This window comes from Catharus ustulatus, chromosome 12 (assembly GCF_009819885.2).
Source record: "Catharus ustulatus isolate bCatUst1 chromosome 12, bCatUst1.pri.v2, whole genome shotgun sequence".
NCBI lineage: Eukaryota > Metazoa > Chordata > Aves > Passeriformes > Turdidae > Catharus > Catharus ustulatus.
In genome coordinates this window covers 19,149,920-19,165,401 of record NC_046232.1, presented here as the reverse complement: position 1 = coordinate 19,165,401, position 15,482 = coordinate 19,149,920, and the positions used below count along the sequence as shown (strand labels likewise).

Below are 15,482 nucleotides of genomic sequence, written 5' to 3'. Positions count from 1 at the left end.
GCTGTGTTTTTGTCTCTGCACATTTTCCAAGATGATCTTCCCTTTCCACTGGCCTTGCCCGTATATTCCTCTGTGTCCCCTGGCCCTGGCAGATGTGCTGAGTGCCCCCTGCCCGTTCATAGTGGGAATTGATTCCAGATACTTTGATCTCTATGACCCCCCACCTGATGTCAGCTGTGTTGACCTGGATACCAACACAATTTCTCAGTAAGTTTCTCAGTTTTTCTTCTCCGTTAATTTTTTTCTGCTTCCTATTTTCAAAGCAAAAACTGGCTTTTGGCAGAACTTGGAAGGTTATTTTAGTTTTTCTTTTAATTTCTTTCTGTCCATACCAGTTTAAGTAATTAGAGCTCAGAACATGGTATGGTGGTTGCTGGTGCAGTAACAGGTGCTTAATACCATTAATCCATCTCTGGTGAGTTGTAACTGGATTGATTTCAGTGCTGAAGAGTGTGGCAGTGTAATCATCACACTGAAATATGGGGCATTGCTTGGGTGCCTCTGATCACATCTCCACACAGTAAATCAAATTTGACTTTGTTACTTGGTTTGCAATCCTTCTCAGTCCAGTTTTAATGGAGTGAAACTTTTCTCTGGTGGGATGGAACATCCTCTGAACACATTCCAGTGTATGATTTTTTTTTTTTTTTCCTTTCCAGAACTGGAGACAAGAAAGCTATTGCATGGAAGATCTTACCAAAGAAACCTTGTAAAAATCTGATGAACACGTTAAATACTTTATATCAGCAACTGGCAGAATGTGAGTGGGAAAGTACATAGTACTTAGTAAACTTTACACTGGGCTCAGTGTGCCACAAAAACACATAAATCTAGCTAATTAATTATATTCTAAAGTTATCAGTTCCACTAAACATTTATTTTCACAGAAAGGGAAAATCTGTGCTCTAAATCCAGAGATTAAAAACTATTTGGGGACTTTTGGGACAGAGGAGAGTTCACATATATATGAGGGCAGTGTTTAATAGATGTCCTGTCCTATTAATGTTAGCCTCATACAAAAAAAGAGCAGAGCTTCTATGAGAAGGGAATAGGAAAGCAAAGCAAAGAATAGACCAGGACCTAATAACGGCTTTTTTTTTTCCCATATTCAAAGTCTGCTCAAAGTTTGCTGATGTCTTCACAACTGAAATTGGAATAACTTTGATACTCAAGATAATAGTACCTCACCTAAAAATTTAGGATGGAAATGACAAGTGTTTTTTAAACATTAGGGGTTTAAATGTAAGGCACAATTACTGGGCATCTCAAAGTAAAAATTGGTGGTTGATAGAATCCTCGAATATTGCAGAGCAAGGTATTTTGAACCTTGATGTGAGAAAAATGGATGGGGTGGTTTTAGTGAAATTCATTAAAAAAAGCACTTTTTTTTTAAAGGCTGTTTACAAATTCCTGGCTATTGAGGTCACAAGAATTTGTGTCCTGATTAGAATGTATAGAAACACAAAGTTATTGGGATGTGCTGCACAAAGAAGTGTGTAGCTGATGGATGTTGAAAGTTATCTGATGCTTCAGAATTTTGATACATTTTTCTACAAGGGCTTTTTTAGAAAATATTCTAAACCTTATGTTCTGTATGTAAAAATAGAGTGGTAGTGAACTTAAATCTTATTACAGAGTAGGTTGCTTAAAAATGCTATCGAGGTAAAGTTGGCTGTAATTATATGATGTGGAAAGACAGTGATGAAACCATCCTCTCACTTTCCTGAGACATTATTAGAATGTTATCAAACTGTGTGCAGCAGTGAAGTCTCAGCTGGAGTTCTGATGCCTTTAAAATGTTGGTACACACACTTCATTAAAGAATACAGGTTTTACTGGAGCCACATTTTGTCTCTAGTAGCATTTTGCAGTGTTGTGTTTTAATGGCTCCACTTGGCCTCTGAGTGATGATTTTTCTGTGTCTGTCAGTGTTTAGTGTGCATTGTCTGCTTTTTGAAATAAAAAACACAATAAAAAAAAATACATCCCATCCATGTATTTGTCCTGAAAATATGCTTCTTTAATCAGCTTCTGTCTAAATTTTCACATGGTTTTACAAACCTTTGAGGGTTTTTTAAAGCTCTTTCCACACTGGTTCTGTTGCTGTAGTAACTCCTGTGCTGGCCAGGCCAGTGCATCCTGCTTTGGGTGTTATCCACAAATACATGGGTACAGAAGGTCAAGCTGAATCCATTGTCTCATATCCTGATTAAATTTGGGTATATTTTAACCTATTTCAAATGTAATGGAGTTCAGTAATCACTGAATCTAGTAAGAGAAGATTTTTGGCCAATATTGAGGGGGAAACAAAAGACTGTAATATTGTTTTGTTCACAGTGCAACAGCGACCAAGAGAAGATGCATTCATGGAATTTGCAATGAATGATTATGATTTTAATTCTGGGAAGAAATTGCATTTGGAGAAATTGGATTTGGAGATCCAGGAAGCATTTCTCTGTTTCATGGCTTCAATCTTAAAAGGTTACAGGTCTTATCTCAGGCCAATAACAGAGGCACCCTCTGAAACAGCCACAGATGCAAGTTCTCTCTTTGAACTACAAGGTGAAAAGTTATAAACTTGTGTTGTGTGTATTAATTTATTATTTTTTATTTTCTTTTATCTAAAGAATAGGAACATTTGCTTGTTAGTGTTGTAAATGGTGGGGGAAATGTAAGTACAGATGAAATTGCACAATAGTGGCAAAGACGACAGGAAGCTTTTTGCACATAAGGAGAACTTACACTGAGTTCTGGTCAGGGCTTTTTATTCTGGGCACTCTGACAACGCTGCTGATTGCACTTTGCAGGCTTCCTGAAGAGCAGGGACCGTTCCCATCAGAAGTTCTACACCCTGATGACCAAAACCCAGATGTTCATTCGCTTCATTGAGGAATGCTCTTTTGTCAGTGACAAGGATGCCAGCCTTGCCTTCTTTGATGACTGTGTGGATAAAGTAAGCAAGTCTTGGTGTGCATACAGTGTTTAACATCTACTGTTGTCTACCTCCTCTGAAAAAGTACAACCAGAATGTATTTGAAATGCAAACTTGGTTTTGCTTTCCCTGTTTTCTCATTATTGTAGCCTTCCATTTTCCTTTTTTGTTTGGCTTCATTCCCTTTTTTACTTCAAATCCTTGAATGTAAATAAAAGATCATGAGAACAAATTAGAGGTGTTAATTTTCACTGGTATGTAAACTTCTGTAATACTGGCCTGTTGTAAGAAGTGCAGAAAGGAGGACTGAACTGATAACCCAGAATCTTATATCCCTTTTTCTATGAGTATTATAAGAAATTCCACACCTTGGTGTCATCTTACTGGCTACCTGTCCCACTCTGTAGTGGGACACTGCTGTTTTAGCAGGGTGCAGTTGTCTGGGATTTCCTGGAAAGCAGGTCACCTGCTGTTTGTTCCATGTAACTGCTGTTCGCAATTCCTACTCATGACTGATTTTTCCATGGAAGTGCAGAAGAGCTAAAAGGAGATGTTTTGAAAAGAAGTCTGAAAACAGTGAAGTTTGGGAGAAATATAAAAGCATAGTATAATATTGAATGCTTTTTATAGCTTTTGCTGGTCTCAATATTTTAGTAGTAACAGTTTTCAAAACTGTTCTCCAGTTCTATAGCATGACTTGCAGGTATTGATGGCTTGTGAATTGAATTAATTACAAACATTTCTGTAATGTTGAGTCAATCCCATAGCTGTGTTAGAAACCCTTCAACATGCAGTTCTTGCTTTGCCATGTGCCAGCTTGTGCATGAAACAGGAGCTCTGCTAGACAGAAATAGACCCCAGTGAGTGACCTGCTGAGCTGCACTTGGTTTCCTCTGTGCTGCACTTTAGTTCTCTGGCTGCTGTTAAAAAGGATGTTTATTCAGAATGCAATGACTGTGTAAGTGTCAAATTCTATCTGTTGCATTTCATTTTACAGAATGGTTTATGAGGGTGCTGAAGTTGATGCCCTAAACTAAAGTTATCTTGTCTCGGAACTCAGACATCTCTTTCAAAAAAGTCATGCTTAGGTTGCTGATGTTACTGTGAGACTGCAAATAATCTGTGGAGCTGTTGGAGCTCTCACCTTTTAGAAAAGGTTAAGTAGCCATTTGTACAGCTGAAACAGAGACTTGTCTGTTCTAGTGCCAGGTATTTACTGCTTGATGCCCTGGACAGCTTCTTTCCACTATAAAAAATGCTCATGACAGTTTGGTGAGAACAAATTTTCCAGAATGCATGTACACTTCTCCAGCTTCCATTACTGGCAGTGAGGATTTTATTCAGTTTATTAATGGGACAGTGAATTCTGTGCCAGGGATAACTGTGGGGAAACTGAGGCACTGGCATTGCAATGCTTTTAGGATTTGCCATGGCTTTAGAATTGCTTGTGAAACTGGGTATTCACTGACATGAGGGAGCAGGTTCTGTGTAAGATTTCTTTGAACAATTACATATTTGTTTTTTGTCTTTCCTACTTCCCCTCCCTGGTTTTCCCCTAATTTGTTCTTACCAGTAACATACAGAGTCAAAATATGGAAGTATACCAAAGACTGCTGTACCAACTAGAGCTATAGCCAAGACCAGATATCAAAATGGAATTATTCCAGTAAAGCCAGTATTTATATTTTAATCCTTTATTGGGTGAACCAGTACCTGACAGGGTTTTGGATGAGTGGTGTCATGAGTTGAAAGGTGATACAGTGCTTTCTTCTGGGTAGTTAGAGCCTACTGGCTTGAGACAAAATTTATGTACTGTGAAATTAGTTATCTATAAAATATCAACTAATCCCTGCCTTGAATAATTTGTGAGAATAGTTTAAGATGAAGAGCAATCTCTTTTATGTTATTTGCTCACAGACAGCAGCAGCAGATTGTAATTGATTGCCCATTTTGTCAACTGAAAGATACAGTGTAATTGTCTCACAAGTTTTCATTTTTCAAGGAATTCAGAAATTACCTCAATTCAACACACATTTAAACTACTGGTTTTATTATATTTCACTGGTAAAACTTGTAGCTGTGGGATTTTTACATCCTTAGAAGTATTTAAATTGCAAGTAAGGTTTCGTTTACTGCTGCTTCTCAGGAGCCATATGTTCTTGCTACTTGGCTGGTTCAATTTGCTAATGCTTTCCATCTGTCTCATGCAGCAAAATGTGTAATTAAGGACACCTCTTTGTATGTTTATCAAACTTTAAATATTCAAGAATTTTACTGAAACTACTTGATATATTTGCACCTCACTGGAGGGGGAGAGAACTGTGGAATGTGCTTCTTTTTATACATGAACTCTGTTTCCAAACTCTTAAGGCATAAAAAACATGCATTTTTGGGTTCCACAGGTTGCTTATTCATTTCTTTGAAGCATTCTGCCATTTGGTTGCCATTCAAACCATTTAAGTAATTAATATTAAAAAAACAAAGCTATGCCTGTCTCCCTTTAACTTCAGTAAGGTCACACATTTATATTCCATTCTCTGGGAGTGCAGGTGTGTTCCTGCAGTCTCTGCAAACTATCAAGGCATTAAGTGCTGTGTAAGTGACTGCAATTGGGGATAGTGCTGGTATGCATCAGTCAATTTGATAAAGCTTGGTATTGTTTTCAGTGGTTAAAAGAGGGGGAAAATAGCTCTTATTTTTATATTTAAAAATAAATTTCAAGTTACTGCTGCAGTAGGAAACATAGTTCTGGAAATGGTTATGTCCAGAAGGATTAATCTCTACATGTGTCTTAAAATATTTACCTGAAAACAGACAATTCACACTCTACTATTAAACACTGATTATTGGCTTGGGGTGAAGCTCACAAAACCAATGCAACAGTTGTTGTTACTATAAATTTGCAAGGTGTCCTTGCATTTAAGATGCTGTTCCTTGAAGCTAGTACAGACTCTGTGCTGTTGATCACACAGCTGTTAACAGCAGAAAATACAATGCCTCTGGTAACTACTTTTTCTTTTAACTTCTTCCTCCAGGTAGATATGGACAAAACTGGGGAAACAAGACTTATTGAGCTGGATGAGTCCTACAAGAGTGAGCACACAGTTTTCATAACACCCCCTGAGATCCCTCATCTGCCAAATGGGGAAGAGCACCCTCTACAATACAGGTAGCCTAACACAGCAGGATGCCAGCCAAAATCCTAACAGCTGCCCTCATAGAGTTGAATTTCTAGGTTCTTGTGAGGGTCAGGAAGAAGAGATTTTTCCTGTTCCTTTAGGTTGCACAAGTAAAAGGTGTGTGTGAAATGGCCAGTTCTTTTGAAGTTTAATTTTGTGTGTGTGAAATGGCCAGTTCTTTTGAGGTCTTAATTTTGTGTGTGTACACACAGAAGCAGTAATACTTGATAAAGGTGGTAGTGATCACATTACATTGTGCTGGCTGTTGACACTTTTTAATATTGGTGGACCCAGTCTGTTGTCCTGCTGCTGTTACTGATAACAATACAAACTGCAGATACACTTTGGAAAGAGAGAGTGCATGTCGAAGAGTCATTGAAAACTAATTTAGTAATTATGTCAGATGAGTTTGTTGGGTTCTTCATTAATTCTGATAAAAATTTTTATATCTGATCTGATTTAATCTTTTAGATGGTTTGATATTGTTCCTATTGATTTTCACAAACCTCAGTCACGTGATGCTCACTGGGGACTCAGCCACACAGATTATTCTTTTATTAACTAGAATCAATACTAATGCATTTGACACATTAATTAAAGAAAATGCTGTGGCAGTAAATACATTTATCAATTGAAGTTGCTTACCTGAATAGCAGGTTGAGACTGTTTGTGCAAGCACATGAACCCATGCTGAGGGATTAGTGAGCCACTTTATCAACCATGTTGTTAAAGGTTTACTTTTGTGTCTTTGCTATCATGTGATCTGTTTGCTTTGGAGCTAACTTACCAGAATTGACACATTTCTCTTCCAGCTATAATGGATTTCCAGTATTAAAACTAGAATTGTTTGAACGACCTGAAGGATTTCTCAGAGCACCAAATAACAAACTGTCCTCAAAAGCCAGTAGCCCCAACAACCCATCACCAATGTTCAGAAGAACCAAACAGGTACTTGCTGCTGTTCCTGGAGTGTGAGGTGCTTTGGAAGGGGACAGCTTGAGTTTGGCTGTAAAGCCTGACTGGCAGTGGCTGCAGCCTGATGGTTCTTCACAGATCTGGTGACTGCAGGGTCACTGTGCTGTTCTTTGGATGTGCTTCTTGCCTGCACCATATCCTACAAGGGCCCCTGTACAGGTTGTTGCTTGCTGTGCTGTGCCTGTCCCTTCTCCTTTCTTCACACTGTCCTCTATGAATTTTCCACATCCACTTCTTGATTGCTTTTCACTGCCCAGGGCTTTGAGGAACTGTAACTTTCCAAGTAATAGAGACTTCAAGAAATGCAAGGTTTTAGCAGTGGAATATTGCACAGTGACTGTTTTTGGTATCACTGTCACTGCTTTCATGTCCTTTCCCACTTTATAATATTGTTAATATTATTGTTGCAGTTTCCATAGATATAATGATGCATGTTCAGCTTTGTGTGATGTAGATATAAACACAAATAATCTCTGTGTTTCTTTCCAGGAAATTAAATCTGCCCACAAAATTGCAAAGAAGTACTCCTCCATCCCCCAGATGTGGTCCAGGTGTTTGCTCCGCCACTGCTACGGCCTCTGGTTCATCTGCCTCCCTGCCTATGTGAAAGTCTGCCACTCCAAAGTCAGGGCTCTGAGAACTGCCTATGATGTGCTACAGAAAATGCACACCAAAAAAATAGATCCACCTGATGAGGTAAGAGAGCCCCCAAGTGCAGAAGGAGCCGTGGGTGCGAGGGTGGGGCAGTGCTGGCAGCCCAGGGCTCACTGGTGTGTGTTTGTTCTCAGGTGTGCTACAGGGTGCTCATGCAGCTGTGTGGGCAGTATGGGCAGCCTGTGCTGGCTGTCAGGGTGCTCTTTGAGATGCAGAAGGCTGGCATCGACCCCAATGCCATCACCTATGGCTACTACAACAAGGTATGCTTTAAAGAGGTGGGGGAGACAAAAGGGCTTTTTTTATCCAGGCAAACAGGAGGGAGAAAAATAACAGAGCAGTTAAAGTGTGATTCTGTCATTTCTTGTAAGCTGAAGAAACAAGACAGAATCATTTTGTGTGTTTTGGAGGTTTAGAAATCTACTGTATTACTGCCAATGTAACTCAGTCTGAGATTTAAGCTCCTGTTTTCACACCTGACTGTTCCTGAAGATGAGTACCTGATTGTGATATTTCCAAACCAGGCTGTTCTGGAAAGCACCTGGCCTTCGAGCAATCGAGGTGGCTACTTCCTCTGGATGAAAATACGGAATGTTGTCCTGGGAATAGCACAGTTTAAAAAAGCATTGAAAAAGCCACCAGCAAGCACTGCACATACATCTGTTCCTGGTAAAGTATTCACATCCTTCTGGTTTTGTTTTCATGCCGATGAGAAAGGTTTTTGAAATAAACTTTCTTTTGGGAGTTTGATAAATCTGTTTTAGAGAAAAAAAACCCCAATAGTTCCTGCGTAAGTTTTAAAAACCAGTCTTTTCTTTTTGCCTATCAGTCTGAAATAGTGTGCTATTTATTTATTGTATCAGCTATTCATGAGTCTGAAATTTGTAATGTTTATCCTAGTTAATCCAATAACCAGTCTTATTATTGGCAGAAACTTCTGTCCAGCCTTGCCTTTATTTTCCCCTTTTTTATTTGATGTTAGCTGAGAGGCAACCAGAACTAATCCTTGAGTCTGCAGTACTGATTGCAGGTTCTGCATACCACCTGCAGTGATCATGTTTGTTTTTATCTAGAATATAAGTACAATATGTTAGGCTGTGAATTTCTTTCCTTTTATTTCCAGTAAAAACATCAAATGGTCATATGGCCATGCCTGTAATTGATATTTTTTAAAGGTACTACTTTCCATGGTGTTTATAATTTCCTGGTAGTAAAGCACAATAGTGCATTGTAAAGTAGCAGCAATCCATTGAGTTCAGTTCAGGCTGACCTTGGAAGACCTTTACAACATACTTTTATAAATGTATGTGGGTCATCTGACTCAGCTTTCAAAGTCCTTCCATCCAGGGCTGTTCTTTGATTCCAAATGTGTAGAAATAAATCTTTACCCTGACAAACAACACATATGATGACCTTATGGCTAGATTATTTCTGGACCCCAGAGACTCCAGGCCTGCTTCTGGCTCTATCATTAACCTTATGGATGGCCTTGAACAATTCTTCTTTATTTCTGTCTGTTCTTCATGAAGCTGGGCTTCCTAATAAACCACTTTATTGAAAGCCAGCCATGCAAAGCACTGTACAAGAGCTTAGCAATGTTGGTTGCAACTCAGACCATGTAAATAATCCTTAATGAAATAACTGTCACTTATATAATTAATAGTATTTGACATAATCTGATTTTTCAAGATTGCTTTGTAGGAAATCTCATAGCTGGAATGTGTGCTGAGTCCTCAGGAAATCCAAAAAATGTCTTCCATAAATTCCAGAATATTTTCTTATCTTTGCCATAGCAACAAGGTTTTTACCCTGTCTGTAACCATTCAGTGCAGCCTTTTTAGGGAAAACAGGGAAAGAAATTTTAGTTATGTTGGACCCTCTTGATCCTGGAGAGAGACCATATTCATTAAACCTGAGCAGTGTTCTGGCTTGAGAATGACCAGATGAGTGGCTTGAATGTTTGCAGGGGGGTTTGGGATGATGGTTATTTTTATTTTAAGCTAGTTTTGCAGATTAACTCATGTTTGCCACTGCATTGTTTAATTTTTTTTTTACTCTCTAGAGTATAACCATGAGAATCACATGCATTAACATGTCTGTTAATATTAATGCTTTTGAGAAACATTTTACAGTAAAATGAAGCCATGTTTAGATGCCTCTTGGAGTTCTTGAAAAGATGTGACCTTTTGATCAAATAATTCAGAAAACAGAATTAAGTCAAACAGTGCTTTAGTTGAATATTTAAAAAGAAATGTTGCCCATTACCTCTTTAATTTCATCCTCTAAAGCATCACTTCAGTGTTTGTACTATAATAAGCCAATCCTTTTTATCCTTTCTTTTGGTGGTAAAATGTTCACTGTTAATTGGAATGTTCTTGATAAGAGACCTTTGAATTACTGTTGTTATTCAATTTATTCCCCTGAACAGTGTCACACTATTAAATACCTTAACTGTCTTCATTCTGATGTTGCTCTGCACTGATAGGGGGACTTTCAGACACTGCCAACAACACATCACTCAAAGAAGAAACCAAGCAAGGGAAAACTTGTCTTCAAGACATCCAAGAACAAAAGGAGGACAAGAGAGAGAGTGACTCCAGTTCTTGTACGTATCTCATGAGCACAGATCTCTGCTTCTGTGGGGATAAATAAGGATTCCAGCAAAAGCTAAGTGGGACAGCTGAATCCTCAGTGACTGTGTGTGATAATGCCAGTTTATGCCACTGCCTAAAGTTCTTTCTCTAAGTGTAATTTTCTGGATGTCTAATGGTTTCACTTGGAAAATTACAGTTCTTTTTTCTCTGATGTTTCAAATAAGTGATAATGGGAGTATAAAGGCTTAATGATAATTATAGCCTAATGTTTTTGTCTTTTAAAAAAAATGAAATTGCCTCATAGGCATAATCTACAGAAAAGCATTTTCTACCAGTCTGGTTTCTTTATAAATCCTGTAAGAGGAGAGCAGCTGAAATTTTGCAAGTCTGAGAGGTCTAAATTACCCAGCTTCTTGGAATTCTCATAGTTTGGGAGATGCATCAGAATGGGAAGGGTTTTTTCTTCAGGTTTTACATCTGCTGCTCTTGTTTCCTTCAACTGCAGTTGAGCAGCATCAACTTCATGGAAGAACATAGAAGATGAGATTGTGTAGTAAAAATATAAGTTCTACAGATTCCCATGTATATTCATGGAAAATACCCTTCTTAGTAAATGTTTCCCTAGTAATATAAATTTTTTGTTTAAATTTTTTAGTGGGATTTCTCCTACTATTTGGGTCAACTATCCCATTGTGAAGTGATATGAAAGTGTGGGAAAATATGGGATTAGATAATTTGCTTCAGTGTTTTCACCACAATCTTCCTTCTAGCACTAGTAATTTTTTTTTCAATTAGCTTGAAAAGGTGTCTTACTCATGATTACAAGAACATACATGTAAGAAATTATTTAGGTTTAAGAAAACTTTTGAGGATGCAAAAAATGTGAATTCTGCCTAATTTTTTACTTTTGACCATGATTAAGACATTTGTGGTGCTCTATAATAATGATGGGCTAAAACATTTTGCACTTTTGGAAACAACATGATAATACCGAAGTTGCCTGAAATCCCTGAGAGAAGTAATTCTCTGGTTTGGGTGGTCACCTGCAATGGAATCTGTGTCATATCTAAAAGAGTTGAATATGAATATTCACATTTGCTTCATTTCTCCTGTGTAGTTCTGGAGGAAATGAGATCTGTGGGAAGCTGAGCTCTTGCAAAGGCAGGGGAAAAATACTCTTGCACCTCTTCTATGCAAATGAACAACAGTGGTCTTAATCTTCAAAAATACCATGTGTTTTGGAATGATTTTTGGGCTCTGTAAGAAGGTTATGGAACTTCTGGCTTTTGGAACAATGCTGGGAGCTAAATTTCCATAGTGCAAACCTCTGCCCAGGCAGATGTCAGCCAGTGTGCATCATGGGATGGGTGCAGCAAGGGGTCACTTAATCCTGTCTGAGGTGTCCAGCAGGTAATGGGGACTTGATTTATGGGTTGTTCTTGGATTCTACAAAACTCTGTCCTTTTCTACCTGCAGTGTCTGAAGTGGAGAGCACCAAAGGGAGTGGGGACTGCCTGCCCAAGCTGAATTACCAGAACTCCAGGAGTGACAAAGCCACGTCCAGCATCGTGCGCCTCAACGGCACCGTTGACAATTCCGTGGCAGAAGGGAGCAGGGGTGAGTGCAGGGAAAATACATTTGTCTGATTTGTTATTAATTAGTTCTGAGCACTGTTCCCAAGTTGTGTTGTCCATTAAACTTGCAGTATTTTATTGCTGTAACAGCAGTGGCTGATGAAAGGTGGGGGAGGGAGTTTAGGTTGGAGCAGCATATGCTGTGTCAGGAAGATGCATGGGAATATTCTGCATTTCCAGATTTTTTTTTGCTGTAGGTAACATCTGCTTACAAAACACCAAAATCTTGGGGTTTTTCTTATGGTCTCCAGCAAGTAATTAATTCCTCCAGGATGGACAAGGAGTGAAATTAAAAAGACACTTTCAGTCATTTTCATGAGTCTTTAGTAATGTCAGATGTGGTCATTACAATACTGCCAACTTGCTTGAAATATTGCAATATGCTTTAAAGTCTGCATCTTTGTGCTCTGGCAAAACAATGGAGATTTCTCTGACAATAATGCCTTTTATTGGCTCTATTTCTAAATCATTAAGTTAGAAAGTGATGCTTTTTTTGCAATTTCCTTGATACCTGTGCTATCCTTAGCTTTCAAACCTTGTAGCAATGTCTCCTAAAGAGGGAAATACAGCTGAGACTTGATGTCTCTCAAAATGCTCTTTATGTTGTATGATTTTACTCCTTTTAAGTGTTTTATTCTCTATCCCTTCCTAAAAGTTATGACCATAGTCAGCTCAACATTTCAGCCTCTAGCACAACACAGTGAATCCCAACTCTGTGTTGTAAAATGTTTGAAAGATGAGACAAATTTCCATTCTTTTGTACTTTCATTTAGTTTTCTTCTACAGCAACAATTAAAGCACCTTGTTCCATCTGTTTTTCAGAGAGTTCTGTAGGATTGCTGTTTACATCATCTTTTGAGGATGCCAATGAAGCAGAATTTATAAAAAGTAAATCCTTAAGAAAGAGACATAAAAGTGCAGTGGAAGCTGACTTAAGGGAGATGCCATGGGACACCAGGAGCAGGAACCTGAGTGGAGATGGCTTAGTGGGACTCATGATGAACAGAATCAACCAGGAGGCAAACCCTGGAGAAATAGTTGAAAAACTGGGAGCTGATGCCAAAATTCTCTCTAGTGCATTACAGAAAAGCATAAGGCCAAAAACTCTTAATATCAGATCTTCCTCTTTAGATTCTAAGAGAGAAAGCCTGGAGAAAGAATCCAGTGATGAAGATGCAGCTTTTGATTGCAGTTTTACAGATAAAACAGAGTCTCCTGTTATCTTTGATCTGGAAGACCTGGATGCAGAACCTGAAACACCTACAGCAGTGAAAACTTCCAGTGAAAAATCTAAAAGGTTGCAAAGAAAGAGCAGCTTTCCAGTAAAGCCAGTTGAAAAAACAGATGTTGAAACTGGATTTGATCCATTGTCTCTGCTGGTTGCTGAGACAGAGCAGCAGAAAGAGGAGGAGGAGGAGGATGATGACAGAAGTGTTTCAACTCCATCTGCAAGAAGAGATTTAGCTGAAGAAATAGTCATGTACATGAACAACATGAGCAGCCCTTTGTCCAGTCGTGCCCCAAGCATTGAGCTGCAAAAACCCTTTGATGACAGAAATGCCAATAAAAGGAGCCCAACCATTATCCAGCCTTGTAGGAGGTCCAGCCTTCCCCCAAACTCCCCAAGGCCACCCAGTCTTACCAAATCCAAGAGCTACCACTCAAAAAATGAGGAAAGGCCAAGGGACAGACTTTGGTCTTCCCCAGCTTATTCCCCCAACAGCCCAGCCAAGGAGCAGCCCCAGGACACAGGCAGTGCATTGACACTTGTGTCATCACCATCCTTCAACTTGGACACCCTGCTCACTCCCAAGTTTGATGTTCTGAAGAGCAGCATGTTCTCTGCTGGGAAAGGGGTTGCAGAGAAAGCAAGCAAGTGGTACTCCAAATTTGCAATGTATGCTGCATCTGCAAAGGTAAATGTTTATTAAGATCCTATACATTAGGGAAAGACTTTGTAAAAGTTTAATTACTGACTCACATGTGATGAATCTATTTCATTGTGGACCATGAACATTAAATTGTTTTAATCATGTTTGATATACCAGAATCCTAATTCTATCATCCTGAATAAATTTTTAGTCTGGCTGGGTTCTGAATATATTTAATGGGAGAAAAGAAGTGTGTTGACAGAACAAAGACTGCTCTGGCTTCCCTTTTTAACCTAAAGAAGAAACACTTAAATAAACAAATACTGGTTTAGAGTCTTTATTGCTTTTATGAGTAAGGGGAAATCTGGTTGTATCAGTTGCCAAAATAATTTAAAGCTAGTTTTGATCTGAGCTCATTTGTTAGAATGTTGTTTGCTGCTACCAATTCAGACCAAAACTGCTTTTGTTCCCAGACCTTGGGTTTGAAGAGAGACACTTGCCTTGTCCATCCTAATGTATTCCTGCAGCTTCTGATAATTCTTGTAGCAATGGGGTGAAAAGTTACAGGATTAAAATGGTTATGGGTTATATATGGTTGTGGTTATAATGGTTATGATTTCACTTAATTATTTTTGCTAGGAGAATCTTTAAAAAAGAATCCTGGTGTAGCTGGTTAACCCAGAGTGAGACTTGCCTTTCTTGCATCAGTTCTGAACACAGGTCTGTGATCCTCCAAGCAGGGAGGGTCATTTCTGGAATTTACTGTGTAAAACAAGGCTGCCCCTTTATTTTTTTTAATATTTTTGCTTTCCTTTCATTTTCTCACTTGAACTGCTTTTCTTTTCTCAGGATCAAAATTCAGACCGAGCAAGTGTTTCATCTCTTGGAGCTCTGGACTCAGAATCTACTTCTCTCACTGATGAAGATGTCTGCAATGATTTTGAAAGTGCTTCTCCTCAGGAGAACACCACATCAGAAATTAAGGGAATTAGCATCAGCAAGACAAGCCTGGAAAGCTCAACTTCCCATGACAGCTCAGCTAAGCAATTTGACCAGTGTGGTAAGAGACAATTTTTGCATGGCATTCATCAATCTGAACAAAAACATTCCAGTTTTACAAGTTGTTCTTTCATAATTCTCAGTTTAGGATCACCCTAGTCATTAGTCCTTTTTGTGGAAGAAATAAATTTTTCTTTTGCTACCTGAAAACTCCTACTCAAATAGGAAACACTTTGAGTCCTTGAATATTCATGTGAACACCTTAATTCACATTAAGGTTCTATTTTCTAAAAGTAGTAAAAATACTTTTTAATTATAATTTTTGTAGAAGCCACTGTTGAAGCTGATTATCAGCCAGACTGTAGATTTTTTTTTTTTTTAATCTGTACTGGATAATTGGTCATGACTGTGTCACTTTCTGGTGTCATTTGGGTTACAAACAGCACCTCTTGTCCTTCTCTAGTTTTTGTTCACACAGAAGGTGTGGCTATGAATTGCTTAAAATTTGTTTCCAAGCTACCAGCTTGGAAACATATGGAACATATGGAAATTGTTTGTTGGTAACTTTTATTTTTGCCTTGGTTGGTGCTGGGCAGATGGCAGCCTCACACTCCACAGTTCTGTACCAGTGTCTCTCATTTGTT

At 38.6% G+C, this 15,482-nt stretch overlaps 1 protein-coding gene across 4 annotated transcripts in view; it reads left to right on the top strand.

Annotated features, from left to right (window-relative positions):
• Positions 1-15,482, top strand: part of LOC117001742 (C-myc promoter-binding protein-like) — a 48,630-nt gene that overhangs the window by 24,284 nt on the left and 8,864 nt on the right. For all 4 annotated transcript variants that reach the window (XM_033070223.2, XM_033070224.2, XM_033070225.2 and 1 more), the window contains 13 exons: positions 32-207; positions 660-760; positions 2,338-2,562; positions 2,808-2,953; positions 5,968-6,101; positions 6,924-7,059; positions 7,576-7,782; positions 7,875-8,003; positions 8,265-8,409; positions 10,226-10,345; positions 11,811-11,951; positions 12,791-13,884; positions 14,689-14,899. In XM_033070223.2, the coding sequence (XP_032926114.1) occupies positions 32-207; positions 660-760; positions 2,338-2,562; positions 2,808-2,953; positions 5,968-6,101; positions 6,924-7,059; positions 7,576-7,782; positions 7,875-8,003; positions 8,265-8,409; positions 10,226-10,345; positions 11,811-11,951; positions 12,791-13,884; positions 14,689-14,899 (2,965 nt within the window). The remainder of the gene's footprint in view (positions 1-31; positions 208-659; positions 761-2,337; positions 2,563-2,807; positions 2,954-5,967; positions 6,102-6,923; positions 7,060-7,575; positions 7,783-7,874; positions 8,004-8,264; positions 8,410-10,225; positions 10,346-11,810; positions 11,952-12,790; positions 13,885-14,688; positions 14,900-15,482) is intronic.